The following is a 19,926-nucleotide window of genomic DNA, read 5'->3' as shown; positions in this document are numbered from 1 at the left end:
AGCAATAGCTGGTGGGGAGCCTGCCGTGAAAGGGGTGGATGGGTGAAAGCTCCCTCTACCTTAAGCATGTGGAAATTTTAGGCAGGATTCAACCCTTTATCTTTTGTCATCTTAACTATAGCCCTATAAAACAGGTCAGTATTATCACGAGGCTCAGAGAGTAAAACTTGCCTAAAGCCACCTTGTAAGCTAATGGCAGAGGTGAGATCCAAACCAGGAGTTTGCCCGATTCTTATCCCAGTCTCTTTGGCATCCTGCACAATTCACTAGGCCTCATTTGAAGCTCCTAGTCCTTGAGTCTCTCTATATGAGATTCTTTGGTGCGTGTTCATCAAGTGTAGGGAGATGCAATGTTAGCTGGGAGGTGTAGTTTTAAAAGACAGAGCCAGTGGAGATCGATCCTTGGAGGGTTTGTTAATTCCATCTTCACCTCCCTGACAGCTCTGTCAATTTCACCTCTCCAGTCTAAAATTGGGACACATGGACTTACATTCTAACTATCTGAAGAAGCAAGCTGTGGCTCACAAAAGTTCATACCCTACCATAAATTCTGTTAGTCTTATAGGTGCTACTGGACTCTCGCTCTTTTCCCCAGTCTAAAACTTTGTAGGATCGCAACCAGAGGGCAATGAGGAATGGAAATGGGCTGGAGCTGCCTTCCAGAGCCAGGCTCGGACCTGGAGAGGCTATAATGGCCTGAAGTTTTCCTTCTGGCATTTCACAGCCCCTTCACACACAAAGCCTTTGCCCTGCTGCCAGCTCTGTCTTTTTCAACTACCTTTCCCAGCTAACATCGCATCTCCCAACACATGTTCTTCATGTGTCAGATATCTCATGTAAAGAGATTCCTCATCTTCCATCTTCCTGGTCAAAACTCCAGGCTTCCCCTTCTGTGCACCTTTCATCACACCAAAAATTCTTTAAATACCTCAACCATTGCAAAGTTAAAATTTCCTATTTTTGCTTGGATTTTTAAGAAACAATATGACTTTACTCTGACCTGGCCTTTAACTTGGCACTGGGAATGGTATCACTGTCCTATTGTAATACCACAGGGGCTGTATGATTGATGGGCTAATCTTTCAATTTCCTTTACACAGAGGAGAGTTATTAGCAGATGGCTGGTTTCATAATCATGCACTTTGCTTCCACAGGGCTAGATTACAGTCTGGATTTAGGTCGTGAGCATAATTGGAAATGCCAGCTGTACAGCTTTTAACATCTGCAAGGCAAGTTTTTGAACAGACTGCTTTAAAGCCACAAATTCAACCATCTTCACTTGCTGCTACCAACCAGTCTTTTGAAAAGCATTGTCTGCGGCTGATCAAAACGTAGACAGTGCAGTGTTCAGCTACAGAATGTAATTTCTCGTGGACATGATTCACACATACTCCTCCTAAACACAGAAACACGTGGATGGGAATACTCCACTTGTTCGGAATTCTGAGAAACAGAGGACAGCCCTTTCTTACTCAGAATTCCAAAAAGGATTCCCCTTCGCACCATTCCGGGAGTGAAACGATTCTTTGCAACTCAATATACCAAGAGCCAAAGCAGACAGAGAATCATGTTCTTTAATGTGCAAGTTGCAAAGGCGTGCACCCTCAATTTAAAAATACTAAGATCAGTGTACGCGTGTGCATGCATGCGAGAGAAGGGTTGAAGGGTTCATTCCCCCTTGAATCAGGGCAACATATGCACGTAATACATGCCTTTTACAGACAAAAGCAGATCCATTTCACGCCTGTCATGTCTGTTTCCGTCCTCAGCTCTTGTATTCAGATCACAGCTCTGTCATCGTTCATTAAGTGGCCTTCAATCTCTGATTTAATACAAGGTCTAGCCATCTCAAGTTCAGACAAAACGGTAACATATGAAGACCAACTATAACTGCAGTAAGTCATGAACAAGGTTTGGAGCAGACTAGAACGCCAAACCTTGTTCACGACTTATTGCAGTCAGACTGGAAGAGGGGAGAATGAGGGGCATGATGGGGCTTCAGTGTGCAATAGTCTTAGGATGGAGCAAGAGGCATGAAGCCAGATGGTGCTAGGAGCACAAAAAAGATCTTTGGCTGCACAAAAGACTATGAGGACAGAGAAGCAAAGGTTGCTTCCCTTTTGAAAATACAGAAGCCAGTTATTTAGCTCTATTACACTTTGATTTCCCCCTCCCAACATGTTTACCTGCAATTTCCATCTACTTCTATATTTTTAAACTGCCTTTCCTCATTGCCCATAGCTATTTACAAGCAAATTCTCTCTCCTTTCTTCCCTCCAATATAAGTCCCCATTACTGAGTAAATATACTAGCCCTTCCTCCCAGGAGGAGAGGTCTTTAACATCCTGAGAGCCAAGCAGGGAAGAGCCAGGTGCCACTCTGCCTTTGATGGTAAAATGGTGGTTACTTGGACGGCAGACTCTCTAATGACGTCTAAACGAACGTTGGGATCCTTACATGCTCATTCATTCATGCACATAAGACACCTGCACCGCAATCCTACTGAGAGTTGCTCCAGTAATGAACGATTCATTCCAGATGGGTAAACCATTTTAATCTGCAGGAGCAAAATACACTACAATGCCCAAAAACTTACTTGGGAATAATTTTGTTAGTCCTTTAGGTGTCACAGGACGCCTGTTTTATTTTTCTAGTAATCGATTAGATTGGAGTAACTTCACCTAAGATTGCACTGTGAATCTTTCATCTCCTCAATTACACTCAGCCAGCAATCTTTTCCCATTAAAGAACACGGAGTTCAAGCTGACACCAGATGACAGAGGAAAGCTTTCATTCACATGTGAGGATCAGAGCTTCTCACAGTAGTCAGCTTGAGAAGAACATGAATGTGTGAGAACCAGAAGCCTATGAGCCAAGCTACAAATGACGCCTGACATGAGGAGAACTCATGTTCGTTCCCCAAAAGTTTTGACGGGAAATGTAGGCGTCTGGTTTGACTGACAAGCTCTCAAAACTGTGCCGGGGGGGGGGGGGCGTTTAAATCTCCAGAGCCGTCCCTGGATCCAGCGGTAGCTTGGCTCTACCTTTGCAACTTCCTGGGCCATCTTCACCAGTGTGAAGAATTCATTCCGTATTCCGGGAAGGCACATCTGCTCAAAGACGCACTCCTGGGCTTGGGCCAGCATCATCTTGACCAGCACGCTCAGCATGGCGGGACTCATGTCATAGCTTGGGGTGTGTGTGAAGGTCTCTTTTAGATAATTCAGAACTCCTGGAGGGTTGAAAGGGAAGAATGTTTGCTGTACAGCCTTTCACAGGGAATCACAGTTCACAGATATCACTCAAATTAAGACTATGCCAGCAGCTATTCTATCTGGGGGAAAAATATTAAATAAGGTATCCAAGTAGTTTAAGCACAGGTTTAAACTCTTTTTTAATGGACCGGTTTAAATACCCTTAAAATGAGGAACCTGTTGCTGAATACAAGGTGCATGAAGCAATTTAACTTGAGTAATATATGCTCTCAACTTCCAATGATTTAAAAACTAAAAATTCAAGTAAGAAATAAAACATGAAAAAAGGAGGGACCTTCCTTTGATTGCATGAATTGTAATTGACTGATGATTTGTTTAATCAATTAATCCAGAGCAGTTCACCGTGTTAGTCTGTAGTAGCAAAATAGAAAAGAGTCCAGTAGCACCTTTAAGACTAACTAACTTTACTGTAGCATAAGCATTCGAGAATCACAGTTCTCTTCGTCAGATGCATGCATAAGCTTTTGAGAACTACAGCTCTCTGCATGCATCTGACGAAGAGAACTGTGTAATTAAAAAAAGTGTGCAAAATTGTATTTGGCTTCTGCAGATCTTGGGGAGGTGAAAAGATCTGTGCAGAAAGTGAATTTCTCCCCACCCCCCACTTTTCCAAGATTTTACCCTTTATTTACTGTACATTTAACATGCTTCTTTTCATAAGAACTGGCAAATTTGTTTTCTTAAAAGATAAGCCAAGATTTTTTCAGGTGGCTGAATTCTAAACACAATGCCACTTTTTGCACATGGTTGAAACTGTGGAACACACACATAGATACGAGTGACCTCCAACTAGAATTGGTTGCTTCCGAGAACCAAAACTTCTAGTACACATAGACGTTTCTAGACCCACAACAAAGTTATATTACCACTTTGGGGGCAAGATAGAGTGGAGTAAAAATATTGTTGCTGTGGACCACAAGGATACAGTAAGTGATGTTCCCACTGGTGCACTGCCAGAGGAGTTACATTGCAGCCAAGAAATAGCTGTGACTGCAAGGATGGAAGAACAGTTAATAATGGACCACAGTGACCTAGGCTTCCAAACCCACAGCGGCATTAATCGTTAACTACAATATTCACTTTGTCTACAGTTAAATGAGTTATTCAAATGGCAGCTCTGGATTTGGAAAAAAAAAGTTAAAACTGAAATTTGAAAAGGAATGTTTAATTAAAAGCCGGTCCCAAATCCCATTAATAACCCTTCAGGCCTTAATCCTGTCTCTCTTGTGTGTCCAAATTGCTGAGAAATTAAGCTAAGAAGCTCACAATGAAACACAGACCCCTCTTCTGAACACAGAGACAAGCGACACAAACAGGAGCACTGGAACGAAGCAACCTGTCAAGCTTTCCCCAAGCAATAAAGGCAGCACGGCACCGTACCTGCGGCTCTCTGGAAAGTGTCGACTGCCTTCTGGAGCCCCGCCTGAGTTTGCCGGTCGCATCTCGTGCCAATCTGAGTGTAGAGCGCTCCTATGTTAAACAAAACACTGGCTTTTTCGAGCAACAAGTTCTTCTGGCAGACGGGGACTCCCGTGAAAGAGTCGTACCTTTATTTTTTTTTTTTAAAAAAAAAAAGAGGGGTAACATTTCAAAACAGACCATTTAAAAAATGGAACATAAGTAAGGAAGACCTGGTACTTTTCACTATACCAATAAACGGCTTGGACTGGCATATCTTTGGGACCGCCTCTCCCTGTATATTCCCCGGAGACCGCTTCGATCAGCGGATAAATGTTTACTGGTGGTCCCGAGCCCTAAGGAAGCCCACCTCGCTTCAACCAGGGTCAGGGCCTTTTCAGTCCTGGCTCCAGTCTGGTGGAACGCTCTGTCAACGGAGACCCGGGCCCAGCGGGACATATTATCGTTCCGCCGGGCCTGTAAGACGGAGCTGTTCCGCCAGGCATTCGGTGCTTGAAGGGGGCAGTGCCATGTCAGCCTCCCACCTTTGGGGTGGGGGGTTCTCCCCAACATTGCACTTTAATGTACTTGGTTAATTTATTTTATTATTGCTTATTGTATGTTGATTTTAGAATTATTGTTTTATTGTTTTTATTGATTTTAACTGTCGTTCACCGCCCAGAGCCCCTGAGGATGGGCGGTTTATAAATCGTAGTAGTAGTAGTAGTAGTAGTAGTAGTAGTAGTAATAATAATAATAATAAACACAAGGAGCCAGTGCAGACATGACTCTGGTCACTCTCTTTTATTACAGCAGAGAATGCCTCCAGCATGCAGTCCTCCCAAGCCTCTGGGCAACCGGTTTACGGGAAGTTTCTCTCAATCGGGACTTTGAATCTAATTTCAGATCCTTGGAAGCTCTGGTTAATGTACATGCCAGCAAGAAGTACGACTGAAATGGGGAGGGGGAGAGTTGTGAGAAGTCGCAGACAGACAGTTCTGAGACCTGCTCCCAAGCTCTTGCCCATAATTAAAGAGATTAACATTACATCCATTCCAGACACAACCTTGTGCTTCAGCTAAAAGTCAACAATGTTCCTAAATGAGAGCACGTCACACACCTGAAATTGCTGAGCTTTGTAAATGTGAAAACAGATTTCTTTTCCTTTTTTTTAAAGCAAGACACGCCCCTCCTTGCAACGCTCGACTAGATCCCTAAGAGCTTTTTTGGCTAAGAGGCAAGCTTTGCACTTTGCCTTCAAAAAGCACCCGGGCTGCAATCTGTTGGGTTCATTTTCAAACTCTCTATTAAGAAGGTGCAGCTATGTTTCAAGTTAGCTCGGACCCAGCGTCAGATTAACAGTATTCCAGTTCACAAGGCGGGGGGGGGGAAGCACTTACCAAGTAAATAAAATCCCCAGGTGTCTACTTGGTGAAAAAAATCTGTTCTCCACGAAACCCAGTTGAACAAAGTAGCTCATCAGCATCTCAACTCCAGACTCATCTCTGCTGGGAGTACGGCAGGCCTTAGAACAAAAAACATAAATTAGCTATAATATATTGATATGCAACCGCACAGCAGCTGTTATACCGCCACCATAAGTGTGAGCAGTAGGGTTGCCAGCTCCAAGTGGGGAAATTCCTGAAGTGGTGAAACCTGGGTGAAACCTGGAGAAGGTGGGGTTTGGGGAGGGAAAGGACCCTGGCATGTATAATTCCATAGAGTCCACCTGCAAAAGCAGCCATTTTCTCCAGGTGAACTGATCTCTGTAGCCTGGAGACCAGTTGTAATTCCGGGAGATCTCCAGCCACTACCTGGAGGCTGGCAACCCTAGTGAGCAGGCCTAAGAAGACCCTGCTAACTCCGCTATCTTCTCTCACCCACTTCGCAGCACAACTACCATTTTCCAACTCTCCTATTCCCACATGGAGTTCAAATTTTCATGGGATAAGACAGATATGACTAATTTGTAGCAACAATTCCACCACACAGATTATTTTTCCTTTAATTGATTAATTAATTACTGTTACCATTTTGCTTATGGAAAATTTGCAATGTGAAGAAGCTCTCATATAGCACAAGTGTATCCTGTTCTTTCTCTAACCACCACAGGACAGTTTACACAAGATCTTATTCTCACAAAGAGCCCTGCGAGGTAGATTAGGCCCATAGAGAAGTAACCTGCCCTAATTCACAACTGAGCAGGAATCCAACCCCCAAACTGCCCTAGTCTAACCAAGTACAATAGTTCTTACCAGGGGTCATTTCGTAGAAAAAAAGCTGGAGGAACTCATTTGCATATGCCACGCCCCTTGCCAGCACCGAAGTGTGTCGTTGGCATAACTGATTTGCATATGCCACACCCCCTGGCATCACCTATCCTGGCTGTTTTGGACCCAATCCTGGCCATTCAGGGCCAAAATTGGGCCCAAAATGGCAAAAAGGGGCTGAAAATGGCCGAAAAGGGGCCCAAAATGGTCAGGATCGGACTGCTGCTGAGTGGGAGAGTGATCCACCACCCATCAGAGGCTCGATCTGGACCGTTTCGGCCCCAATCCAGACTGAAACGGGCCTAAAATGGCCGAGAGTCAGGTGGGTGGGGCCACATGACATGTGACCTCTTTGGGGAACTGCCAGAACTGCGTTCCTGCATGTTCCCCCTTGAAATGAGCCCTGGTTCTTACAGTACTTCTTAAAGAGGCTCGGCTTACTTGTCGCAAATCCATAAGATCTGCTATTTCCTCTTCGTATTCAGAACCATCTTCACTGTAGTGTTCCAGAATGAAATCCTAAAAATAAAACATGTTAAAGAACAGTAAAATAACTGGGAAATAACTGAGCTTCTCTGTCACAAACAAATACTAGATTGGATATTTCTAAATTAGACCCAGAAACGGGGTCTGCAGGTCCGATTGAGTCACAGCTCACTTCTTCAGATACAGCTAAAATGTGAGTCCATCTGTCCTTATATCTTGGAGAGTGGAGTGATTACAGCGGAGTGGTCACTTTCCAAGATGTAAGGACAGATGGACTCACATTCTAGCTGTATCTGAAGAAGTGAGCTGTAACTCACGAAAGCTCATAGCCTGCAACAAATTTGTTAGTCTTATAGGTGCTACCAGACTCTTGCTCTTTTCTACTGCAAGAAGAATTAGATTTTCAAAGGCTCTAATTAGATTCACCCAAAATAAACACATGCCTTAATGCCAAGGAGCGCAAATCCTAATTATTAAAACAGCCTCTAGCCCCATAAAGGAGAATGTAGGGTGTGAAGCTCTTTGTCAGACAACCACAATCCCAAAGGCATATCTTAGGAGAGAAGCATCCAGGGAAGTCCTCAGCGGGTAGCAGCCAGGCATTTGTCTATGAACATGCTTCCTTACTACCATCATTCTGTCTAGTACGATCTCCCCCAAAATCTCGACTAATATAGTGCGTAGTTTTTGTTGAACCGTTTGAGGGTTTTTCGGGGGTCACACCCGTTCTGAAAACTGAAACTGGTTTATAAAATACTATAATTATAACAATCATTATGCAGCATGGATGATCCATTTTTCTAGATGCGTACTGATCCAAATGAAAGACTATGGCAACCAGAAACTCTGAACGTTACCTGTCACATCCTACTTGCTTTGTTCCACTAACAGTGAATGGCTGGCTTGTGCATGCTTGTCTAAATTAAAAATACAATAACCAAATGGCCAAGCCCTGAGTTCTGGGAGGGTTTATTGGTTGTTTAGCTGGCTCTAGGCACCTTGTTGCCAAATTCTTTCATTTTCTTGCTTTTAGCAAAAAACAGGCTTCTCTTCATGGAGGGAATGAAAAAAAAACCCAAATGATATTAGCTGGGATCTAGATAGCTACTTGGTGCAAGGCCAAGATTCAGGCACATCCAGTGGGATTGGGAAGTTGGTGGACATAAAGACAACCACCACCTCTCCAAGTCACATTATGGTAAAGAGTCCAGTAGCCCCTTTAAGACTAACCAACTTTATTGTAGAGTAAGCTTTTGAGAACTACAGCTCTCTTCGTCAGATGCATCTGACAAAGAGAGCTGTATTTCTCAAAAGCTTACGTTACAATAACGTTGGTTAGTCTTAAAGGGGCTACTGGACTCTTTACTGTTTTGCTACTACAGACTAACATGGCTGACTCCTCTGGATCCAAGTCACATTATAAAGCAGCTTGTTGTGTGGCGTGGAGGGAGGGAGCACTAAGATCTTTGAGCTCATGTACACTAATTGTGTAGTTCTTCAGATCCATACAGCATCTATGGCCACTTGATTCTGAAGTGTTAAAACAATGCAACAGAGGAAAGCACAGGAGTTGGACACCGTCTAGTTTTCTGACATAATCATTCAGAGAAAAAGGCAAGGAAGCAAACAAAAGTGCCTGATCTCATCCATCGTGTAAATATTTGCATAGCTTCTTAAGTGCGCCACTCAGAATCTTGATAAACATCTCTTTTTTAAAAGGGTGTCACGTGATTTGTGCAACACACAGAAGCCGCACTGTCTTTTTTTTAAAAAACGAAACATGGGATCGAAATCTGCCTGGCAAAGCCACAATTTGTTCTCTGTGCAAATTTCAATTGAGCTTGGGTTTCGCCCATGTGTCCCAACAAATTTAAAATCAGACCAATTCTGTGACATTTTGAACTGCCCTGCCCTCAAAGGGCACAGCAGAATTAAACTTGGGGAGGGGTGGGGTTTTTACTGTTACCAGTTCAGTACACAGGTAGCACATCAAATCTCTGAGATACAACCCTAAAACCTACCCACAAACATACAGTAAAAACCAAGAAACTAACAAACAAAGGACTTTGAAAGAAGTCTAGAAGTGAAGCTACATTCCCTCCCATCACCTTTTTTTGTGGTCAACAGGAACTCAACACCCCTACATTTTGTAGGAGGAGCATGTATGATTCTCTATGGGAAGGCCATTTTCAGGGGAATTTCCATGAACACCCAGAACACCGGTTCCATCTCTGTTAACCGGGCTTTCCTAATATATGTCTAAGCGACCCCTATCTTGGAAGTCCAGAGAATGCTATACTATTTTGAGAACTGGTATTGCCGGTTTCAAGAATACACACTTCAGAAGGAAGTTGGTCCCAAAACAGGATACAATCAACCTCTTTATTCCTACAGAAAGGATTCTCAAAACATAGGGGCTAGAGAGCCCCCTCCACCCCCCCAATAGGGATGACACAGATAGCCACGAAGAATTAGACAGTTTTTACGTTCCAAAAGTCATGGAGAAAATATCTAACATGCTACAGTTTACATTAAAAGGAAACCTATTTTTAAATACTCTGTTGAAGGTCAGGAGTCGGACATATAATGATTTTAAAGAATTCTCTTGTTAACATTCAGACCTAAAAAACCATCCAGGTTCACACTGGGACTTTAGAATGTTCCAGTACTCAGTTTATGTGCCGCAACCATCCATCAGAACACAACAAACAAGTCAAGAATGCATAAAAGGAGTAAACAGACGCTAGGAGGAATTGCATGTTCGAGAACTGCCAAAAAGCATTTTAAGTAGTCATACAACACTGTGAGAGCCACAATAAAATCTTGAGTTGACTTGGGGGGTGCATCATGTAATTTTGGATTAAATGCATGAATTATTTTCATACAACCACATGAATATAAAATACTTAAAGTTATTTTTGAGTCATAATATCACAACATCTGCAATACACATTTTTGTTGTTTTAATAACATTGCTTTGGGCGATTTCTTACAAAATCTACCTTCAAGTACACTGCGAAGTCAATATCTTTGGTCTCTTTCAAGCCAAGCGGTATCAGAGGAATGCTAAACGTCTCTCTGTAGTAAAAAGAGAAACACACCAAATCGATTAATCCCATTTCTCTCTTGATCCATAAGGAAAAAGTGGATGCCTGAAGAACTTTTATACAACTTCCAAGTCTTCATCCACGCTTTCCTATTTCGAGAGTCATTCATAAGCATTTACTGCTCCTTTTATTCCAGATTGTTTCACCTTCCTTCCCTCTAGTAACAAACCAGTTCAGTGGATTGTTATCATTTCCATTTCAAAGGAAACAAAGATGAAGATGAAAGAGCAATCACAAGCCTACGGCTGCAGAATGAGTTCATGGATTATCAAAACATTTCTATCCCAGCATATAGCCAACCCTCTAGCTATTGTACATTACAAGCTACCCAGCTCAAAATACTGCTATTCTATTACAGTTTCTACACACACACACAAATGTACAGATATGATCTATTTAGAATCCTATTCAGGGGTCATTTCGCAGAAAAAGAGCTGGAGGAACTCATTAGCATAACTGATTTGCATATGCCACACCCCCTGACATCACCTATCCTGGCTGTTTTGCACCCAATCCTGGCCATTCAGGGCTGAAATTGGGCCCAAAATGGTAAAAGGGGGCTGAAAATGGCCAAAAAGGGGCCCAAAACGGTCAGGATCGGGCCATTGCTGAGCAGGAGAGTGATCCACCACCCATCAGAGACCCGATCCAGGCCATTTTGGCTGCAATCCAGGCCGAAATGGGCCCAAAAGGGCCAAGACAGGTGGCGGGGCCAAATGACATGTGACCTCTTTGGGGAACTGCCGGAACTGCGTTCCTGCATGTTCCCCCTCAAAATGAACCCTGATCCTACTTATCTTTCTGTCATGCTCTGGAGAGGTATCATGTGACCCAGCAGAGCAGAGCCCCCCAATCCAAACTGTCCAGTGTTAAATTGGCAATTTCCACTGATTTCCCCCCTTCCTGCTGCAGACCCCCCCCCTCCTGTGTAATTCCTCAGGGGTCCCAATCCTCCATGGGGGTCAGTGGGCTGCAGTAGGAGGAGGGAGGCAGGAAAGTTCCATTCTGATGATGTAGTTTGACTTCAACCTTTTATAAGCATGTCATGCACGCTGTTGGCTAATTGTGCACATGGTACACCATCAACCATTTGCTTTTGAGTCTTTTTACAGCAGCCACCACAAAAAGATGGGGAATGATCAGAGGAAGACTAGAACTCTTCTCCCGATTCCCCTTAGCCACAGATGGAAGCGACCGGTCTGACTTGCAGCTAAAGCAAGAAGAGGAAGCAAAGCTGGTCGTTATCCTTGTAAGAGTAAGCCACTTTCGGTGTGACAATAAAAGGCCAAAAAAATCTCTGGTATTAGCCAGGGAATTAAAACAAACCCTTCACTTGTTGACTTAAAACATTCCCCTATGATCCATCTTTATTAAGTTGCCAGGTTTGTGTGCAATTTCCATGGGCACCAACATTCCTGCCAAACCCAAGATGAATGTGGAGTGGAATTCAATCTCTCATTGTGACCATTTGAAATGCCAACCTCACGTTGGGGGAGAATAATAACCTTCTCTACTCTGACTGGCAGGGCACATAAGCCTCTATAAAATGTCCCTGTACCAAAGCTAAAAGAGTGGGCTAGCAACCTGCCAAGACTTTTAAGGAAGAGGTGATGATGATGATGATGATGATGATGATGATGACTGTACTTATATATTGCTCTTCTAGACAGTTTAGTGTCTCAACCAGAGCAGTGAAAAACTTAGTGGCTGAATCCACACGTCCCGGCATAGCACTAAATTGTTGGAACGATAGCGTCTTCTTGGTGTGATTTCTAACATCATCACGTCACGATTCCGTTCCTGTGGCACGATGATGTCAGAAATTGCACCAGGAAGATGCTATCGTTTCAACAATTTAGCGCTATGCCGGGACATGTGGATTCAGCCAGTGTTATTATTATCCCCACAATACAGCTGGGGAGCTGGGCTGAGAGGAGTGGCTTACCCAAGGCCACCTACTGAGCTCATGAAATGAGTGGGAGTTGAACCAGTAGAGTGCTGATTCGCAGCCGAACCACTTAACTACAGCAGTTCTACCACAGCAGCTCTCTGTACATATGCCAATGAGAAGAGAAACCAAAGGCGCATCCACACATCTTTGGCTATTGTGCTATAGCAATAATTTGCAAATGGATTAGCTTGTCCATACAGGAACATCCAGTTGTAAAAGACTGTTATAACACAGGGGGAGCAAATATCCAACGGTGTATGGATGCAGCCCAAATCTGTGTGTGAGATAGACACCATATTTTTCTTTAAAAACCAAGCTGCAATTTGCTTCCAGCTCCTGTTGGTTGTAGGTTATTGTCCAATAATGTACTTGGCAGGCATTAAGGTGTGAAAGGACAATTATTTTACTCCACTGACTCCAGCTGTTACACAATGATTGATCAACTGTTATTATTTTACATCGTTTTTAGCATTTCCTCCTCTTGGAGGGAGTTACTTGCTTTTTCCATTAGTTCTTTTCCTTCTCTGCAAGCGACTTGGTGGACTCGAGACTACACAAGGCTTTGTGGCAGAATGGCCATGGCTGGAGGTTGAGAGTTGCTAGCCAATGATCTCTGTCCACGCTGGACACTGCTAGCCATTCTTCAGACACGGTGCCTGTATCACATAGCGCTGGCCTGTCACCACCAGCAACAGCAGAGGCCTCACCCACCCTTCGGTAAACGTTCAGTGGTGGCAGCTCGGCAGCACAATCAATCAACTTCACAAACAGCCTTCGGCTGTGACCTGTGGCAATTTTACCTCAGACACGTGTTCAGAACAACAAGCCTGAAGTTTAAGAGGTGCCAAATTAAAATTTGTTCTCCGGAGTGAGATTTATTAATTGGGAGCGGGAATGCTGCTAAATGAAATTTTTATGTTTCCCTCAGGTGTTTACATTTGCCTGAGGCTTGGCATTAAATGTTCCAGTACAAACTGGTTCTCCATTTTGTCTGCAGGCTTTGAACAGATTAATATGAAAAAAGAATTTGGCCTTTGCTTTCTGCACTGCTTCCCATTCAAACCACCTCCTAGAAGGTATTTCTGAGGGATTAAGTATCAGAATTAATTATTATTAATACCATTTTTGAGGAGGTAGGTAAATACCCTATCTAATCCTCTGTCAACTGCTAGAGTGAAAATTTCCAGCAGTCACCTACGTGTATCATTCCCTGCTCCTTTTCCAGCATTTTGTTCATCTAGAAGTACATTTCTCTCTCAGACTTTTATTTCCAGGTGGCAGACAGACAGTGGATCAATAGGTCTGTATCTCATCTTTCCTACTTACTCAGTATTCTGATAGACCTCGACCGAGATGTTCAGACCTTCTAACTCTTCCTTCAAGATCTGCAGATCTGAGTTTACGTAACTCAGTTCTAGAAGCACTTGCTCCCGTACTTTGTTGTTGGTTGTTGCGCTGGCAAAAAGAAAATGATACGCACCTTTGTGAGTGAGTGTTTTGAGAACAGTCCATTGATTGTATAGGGAGTCTCTTAAGCTCCCTCGCCAGCATTCCCCACATTTCTAAGATTTTTCCACCCTTAAGAACTGATATGAAAACTCTTGTTCCAGAATTGACTTGGTCTATTGCCAAGAAAGAATGCAGCAGGGTTTTCAGTCAGCAACAGGAGCCAAGACACCTGGAGGAATGGATGGACGGACGAATGGATGGACAGACAGACCGATAGGTAGATTTTAGTTAAGGAAGACACAGTAACAGATATAAACACATGAAGCTAACTTATAAACATATGACGCTAACTTATACAGTCACTGATCCAGTTTTCTCAGTAGTTACGTTGAACAGTTTTGGGTTCCAAGGTACCAAGCCCAAAGTGATCCTTGAAATAGAAATACTAGGGACTGAACCTGGGTCAGCCTTCTACATGCAAAGCGTGGGCTCTTTTCTGGGAAAAGAGGTGGTGGAACTCAGTGGGTTGCCCTTGAAGAAAATGGTCACATGGCTGGTGGCCCCGCCCCCTGATCTCCAGACAGAGGGGAGTTTAGATTGCCCTCTGCGCCGCTCGGCAGCACAGAGGGCAATCTAAACTCCCCTCTGTCTGGAGATCAGGGGGCAGGGCCACCAGCCATGTGACCATTTTCAAGAGGTTCCGGAACTCTGTTCCACCACATTCCCGCTGAAAAAAAGCGCTGGCTCTACCACACAGCCACAGCCCCTCCCTATGTGTACAAGTCCATCACTGTTTGAGAGGCACAATTACCACATATGTTAACTCTACCACAGCAGAAGGGGATTAGAAACATTGTTCCTAGTGGCAACCACAAACTGAATTCTGGTAGCTAGTAGAGGAAGCTCCCCAGGATACCGTACCACACATTCTTGTGCCTGGGTGTGGCATCAGCAGCTTTGATTGGAAAGATTTTAACAAGCATGCACACCCATCTCATGGCTTTCCTGTAAAATCTTCCTACTGGGCAACAAGTACAAGAGGTACATATTATGCCTTTGTGGAACAAGAGAGAAACCAAAGTCTATCCTAAACAGTGGCTGGCTACAAAGCTTAGTTAAAATATGTAGACATCTACAGCAAAGCACCCATCCTTTCCAGCTGCTATAACCCTTCAAGAAGGATTAACTAGCGTATACATTTGTTTTCCATTTTAGTTTCCTGTTTGCACTCTTTAAATAAAAGACGTTTTAGGAATCAGGACTTATACAGCCTTCAGATAAAAGCATGGATTTCTGAGAGGCGGAGCATTAAATAAATATTACACAATGTTTTGTGCAACTTTTCCATCTAACACTGGCTCAGAACCATACGGGAGCAATTGGACAGCTGGCTGAGAATTGGCGGCTGTTCCTGTTCAAAAGAACAAAGACTGCATTTTGTTGCCCTGGATAGAGGAGAAGTGAAATCGTGGGAACATACCGGAGAAGATTTTCAGCGCCAGCTCTCATCCTCACTGCCTTCAGTATCTGTTGATTCAGAACGGCTCTTTGATTTTGAAGTTTGCTCCGTCCTGTCTCAGCGAGAGGGTTACATCCCTGGCATACAGAAACACATTATTTAGCGGACAATCAAACAACATCTTTGAAATCAATGAAGCTGGTTTTCAAAATCTCACCACTCCCAATCTTTGTGAGACATCCAAATTGTTTGACCAGGCCCTATACCTTGACCTCTGAAATTCGCCCTTGAGTTACGCTTTTTTTAGTATTTAAATTTTATTTAAAAATAAAAGATATAACAATAGAAAGTGCATTAGAATTTCTACAAGCACCATATTTGAATTTAAATTAGGCTTCAGAGTAAATAACAGCACAACTAAATTATGTAATAGCTCTCATTCCCTCTCCTTAGTTGCTTATACCCAAACTTTAGTATCAATAATTTTTAATCAATCATTTCTCCTGTGTTTTATCTTTGTATCATATTACCTTAATTTATCTTCATTTTAACTTAAGTAGAAGAAATCATTCCATTTTTTCCAGAATTTCGCTATTGGTCTATTGTGCACATAAGAAGTTAATTTGGCCATTGATGTGTATTCATAAATCTTGTCTATGCATTCTGGCTATGGCTACTCTTCTCAATAACATCCATTATTTATAACTATTCTGCAAGTAATTATGATTCTAACAATGTATTACACAATGTTTTTAAAATGTCATTTGATGGACACAGATCATGCACAAAATGTGGAGATTTCCTCCGTTTCTCCCTGCTACCACAGGGCCTTCTGACCAACAGGAAGATAACTCCTGGGCTCATGGGACCTGCTTGAAAGAATTGCGACAAAGATGTGGGGGGATAAAGTTAGGAAGCACAAAGGGGTGAAATTGGTCCTCCCTTCCTCTTCTGCAAACGTAACTCCACTGAGAGAAGGGATCGATTTCATCCCCTTCTCCCTCCCACCCACTAATCGGCATACTTGTTCCTCCACACAGAGCTTGCAGCCCCAGAAATTATCAGAAGGGATTGCAGGAGAGAAATGTGAGAAAATCTGTACCTCCCACGCTTGGCTGCCTGGATCAATACCAGGGGTCATTTTGTAGAAAAAGAGCTGGAGAAACTCATTAGCATAACTCATTAGCATAGCTCATCAGCATATTTCACACCCTTTGACATCACCAGAAATGTTTCATTAGCATAACTGATTTGCATATGCCACACTCCCAGGCATCACCCATCCTGGCTGTTTTGGACCCAATCCTGGCCATTCAGGGTCAAAATTGGGCCCAAAATGGCAAAAAGGGGCTGATAATAGCCGAAAAGGGGCCCAAAATGGTCAGGACCAGGCTGCTGCTGAGCAGGAGAGTGATCCACCACCCATCAGAGGCCCGATCTGGGCCATTTTGGCCCCAATCCAGGACGAAATGGACCCAAAATAGCCAAGAGTCAGGTGGGAGGGGCCACCTGACATGTGACCTCTTTGGGGAACTGCCGGAACTGCGTTCCTGTGCGTTCCCCCTTGAAATGAGCCCTGATCAATACAAACAACATCCACAACTGCACTTGTATACTGCTCTTCTAGACAAATCAGTGCCCCATTCAGAGAAGGGAACAGAGTCAATGTTATTATTATCCTTACAATACAGATGGGGAGCTGGGGCTGAGAGGAGTGGCTTACCCAAGGTTGCCTCTTGAATTCATGCCAATAGAAGGAGCCAAACCAGCAGAGTGCTGATTCATGGCCCAACCACTTAACCACTATGTTTAAGGTGTCCCCTGTTTAGGAACATACCATGCTGAAGAGCTTTGGGATCTGGCACATATTAAATCACTTTTTGATTACCACTTATGGAATCTCTGTTGTCATTTATAATAATAATAGTCATACAGTTGAGCCATCTAATCTATCCATGACTACAATAAATTGTCACTTTATTTACCTTGTAGAGAACTGGGACGTGCATAGAAATGTCACAGATTGTACATCTTGCTTTTTTATTGGCTTTTGGCCTATTGTTTACTTTTTTCCCTATGCCAACATGTATATATATTTAGCAAATGAAGTCATAATTCATGCATCTGAGGAAGTTAGCTCTAGTTCACAAAAGCTTCTGTCACAATACATCTAATAGTCTTTAAAGTTCTTTAGTCTTTAGTGTTTCCTTACACTGACTGGTCTTGTCTATATTTCTTTGTTTGTTTGTTATTGATAGTCTGCCTTTCTCACTGAGGATCAAGGCAGATTACACAGTGTGAGTCAGTACAGTCAATATCAAAGACATTTCAATAAACATGTAATGGGTATGCAAATTTGCAAAGATTTAAAAACCAACAGAAATCCAATACAGAGTTGAAAAAATGTTGAAACACAGCATAAGCAATTCTACAAGTGACATATTAAACAACATAGGAACAATCATACTTATAGCAATAGTAGTGAAGTCTAATGTCCTATAATATTTACAGCAATAGTAATAAAGTCTGTGGCCTGTCCTTATCCCTTTACTGATCGGTACCCTATCCCTCTAACTAACAGATCTCTTGAAACCAGGGGTCATTTCGTAGAAAAAGAGCTGCAGGAACTCATTAGCACAACTCATTATCATATGCCACACCCCTTGTCATCACCAGAAGTGTGTCATTAGCCTAACTGATTTGCATATGCCACACCCCCTGACATCACCTATCCTGGCTGTTTTGGACCCAATCCTGGCCATTCAGGGCCGAAATTGGGCCCAAAATGGATGAAAAGGGGCCCAAAATGGTCAGAATTGGGCCGCTGCTGAGCGGGAGAGTGATCCACCACCTGTCAGAGACCCAATCCTGGCCGTTTTGGGACCAATCCTGGCTGTTTTAGGCCCAATCCTGGATATTTTGGGCCAAATCCAGGCCAAAACCGGCCCAAAATGGCCAAAAATCAGGTGGGCGGGGCCACATGACATGTGACCTCTTTGGAGAACTACCGGAACTGCGTTCCTGCGCGTTCCCCCTCAAAATGAGCCCTGCTTGAAACCACTTCTTTACAGCACAGCCCTTGTATCTGAGTAAAAAGCCCTTCCGAATAATTCAGTGTTGCATCGTTTGCGGAAGGCCGGGAGAATAGGAGCTTTCCTAACTTCCTGCCGAATACCCTGTTCAGACGAGCAAAGCTGCCGTGGCGGAATAAAGGGAGAGGGGTGGTCCCACAGATATGACGGACCAAGGCCATGAAGAGCTTTGTAGGTAACGGCCAACACCTTGAACTGGGCTCAGTAATCGATAGGTAGCAAATGGAGCGATGGCAGAATGGGAGTAATATCCATGGTCCTCCTCGCTCCCCGTAATAGCTGAACTGCACATCTCTGCACACCTGTTGCCAGCACCCAGGAATTTTTGATATGTTTGGCCTGACCTGTCCAGAAGATGTACTTCAAAAGAACTGGTGCTGGCAAATAGGAATTCAAAATATTTTTTCCAGCCCTGAATATTTGAGAGGGTTGAGCACTAGACTTGCCCACATGAGGATTCTACAGCTCCATATAGGGTATGTTTCCCATCAACATTCTGTTTATCTAATCAGGATTTTGTAATAAGTCTCGCTTGCATTCTGGTTGCAATTTCACAAAGAAAGGCAGGAAGCATTCCACAGCTGCTATTTTGTTAAGGCAGAACCTCTTCCATTTTTGTGGCTACTGATAACATTGAGGGGGCTCCCATGGATGGATAAGAAACTCAATCACAGAAAAGTAAAGAGTTGAATGAAGACGCCTCTCTACCAAGTGAGGCCACGAGTCTATCTAGCCAAATACTGTCATCTCAGAGTCTCTCTATACGCGACATCTGACATGTGAAGAACATGTGTCAGGAGATGTTAGCTGGGATGGTAGTTCAAAAAGACAGAGCTGGCGGCAAGGCTTTGCTATACACTGGAGCTGTGTGAAGGGGCAGTGAAATGCCAGAAGGGAAACTTCAGCCCATTATAACCTCTCCAGGTCCGAACTCAGCTCTGGAAGGCATCTCCGGCCTATTTCCATTCCTCCCTGCCCTCTGGATGCAATCCCACACAGTTTTAGGCAAGAGAGGTGAAACTGACAGAGCCTTTGGGGAGGCAAGGTGAAATTAACAAACTCTCTGAGGAGTGATCTCAGCTGGCTCCGTCTTTTAAAACTACACTTCCCGGCTAACATTGCATCTCCCTACACTTAACGAACATGCCCCAAGGTGTCTTTTGTAGAGACTCTCAGAGTGGCAGCAGTTCTCCAGGATTTCAGACACTTGCTACCTGATTGTTTACCAGGAGATGCCAGGGTTTGAACCTTGGACCTTCTACATGCAAAGCAGGTACTCTGCTACCAAGCTATGGCTCATCCCTTACTTAATCAGAAGAAACGCTATAACAATGACAGGCAAAGCTTCAACACTGATTCTTATCTCTATCCAAGAACACTACATGTACAGAGATCATTATCTGCTAACAGAATTTCTCTCTTTCTGGTAGGAAATATTT

General features: G+C 43.4%; 1 protein-coding gene across 1 annotated transcript in view; it reads right to left on the bottom strand.

Annotated features, from left to right (window-relative positions):
* The window catches only part of RHPN2 (rhophilin Rho GTPase binding protein 2), a 47,321-nt gene that overhangs the window by 12,710 nt on the left and 14,685 nt on the right, over window positions 1-19,926 (bottom strand). The window contains exons 2-8 of the mRNA XM_055000313.1: window positions 15,417-15,532; window positions 13,814-13,942; window positions 10,432-10,507; window positions 7,385-7,462; window positions 6,074-6,198; window positions 4,656-4,822; window positions 3,045-3,232 (exon numbers count right to left, since the gene is read on the bottom strand). Coding sequence (XP_054856288.1) covers window positions 3,045-3,232; window positions 4,656-4,822; window positions 6,074-6,198; window positions 7,385-7,462; window positions 10,432-10,507; window positions 13,814-13,942; window positions 15,417-15,532 — 879 coding nt within the window. The remainder of the gene's footprint in view (window positions 1-3,044; window positions 3,233-4,655; window positions 4,823-6,073; window positions 6,199-7,384; window positions 7,463-10,431; window positions 10,508-13,813; window positions 13,943-15,416; window positions 15,533-19,926) is intronic.

The sequence above is a fragment of the Eublepharis macularius genome, chromosome 16, assembly GCF_028583425.1.
Source record: "Eublepharis macularius isolate TG4126 chromosome 16, MPM_Emac_v1.0, whole genome shotgun sequence".
Classification (NCBI taxonomy): Eukaryota; Metazoa; Chordata; class Lepidosauria; order Squamata; family Eublepharidae; genus Eublepharis; species Eublepharis macularius.
This window is presented reverse-complemented; position numbering and strand designations above follow the sequence as displayed.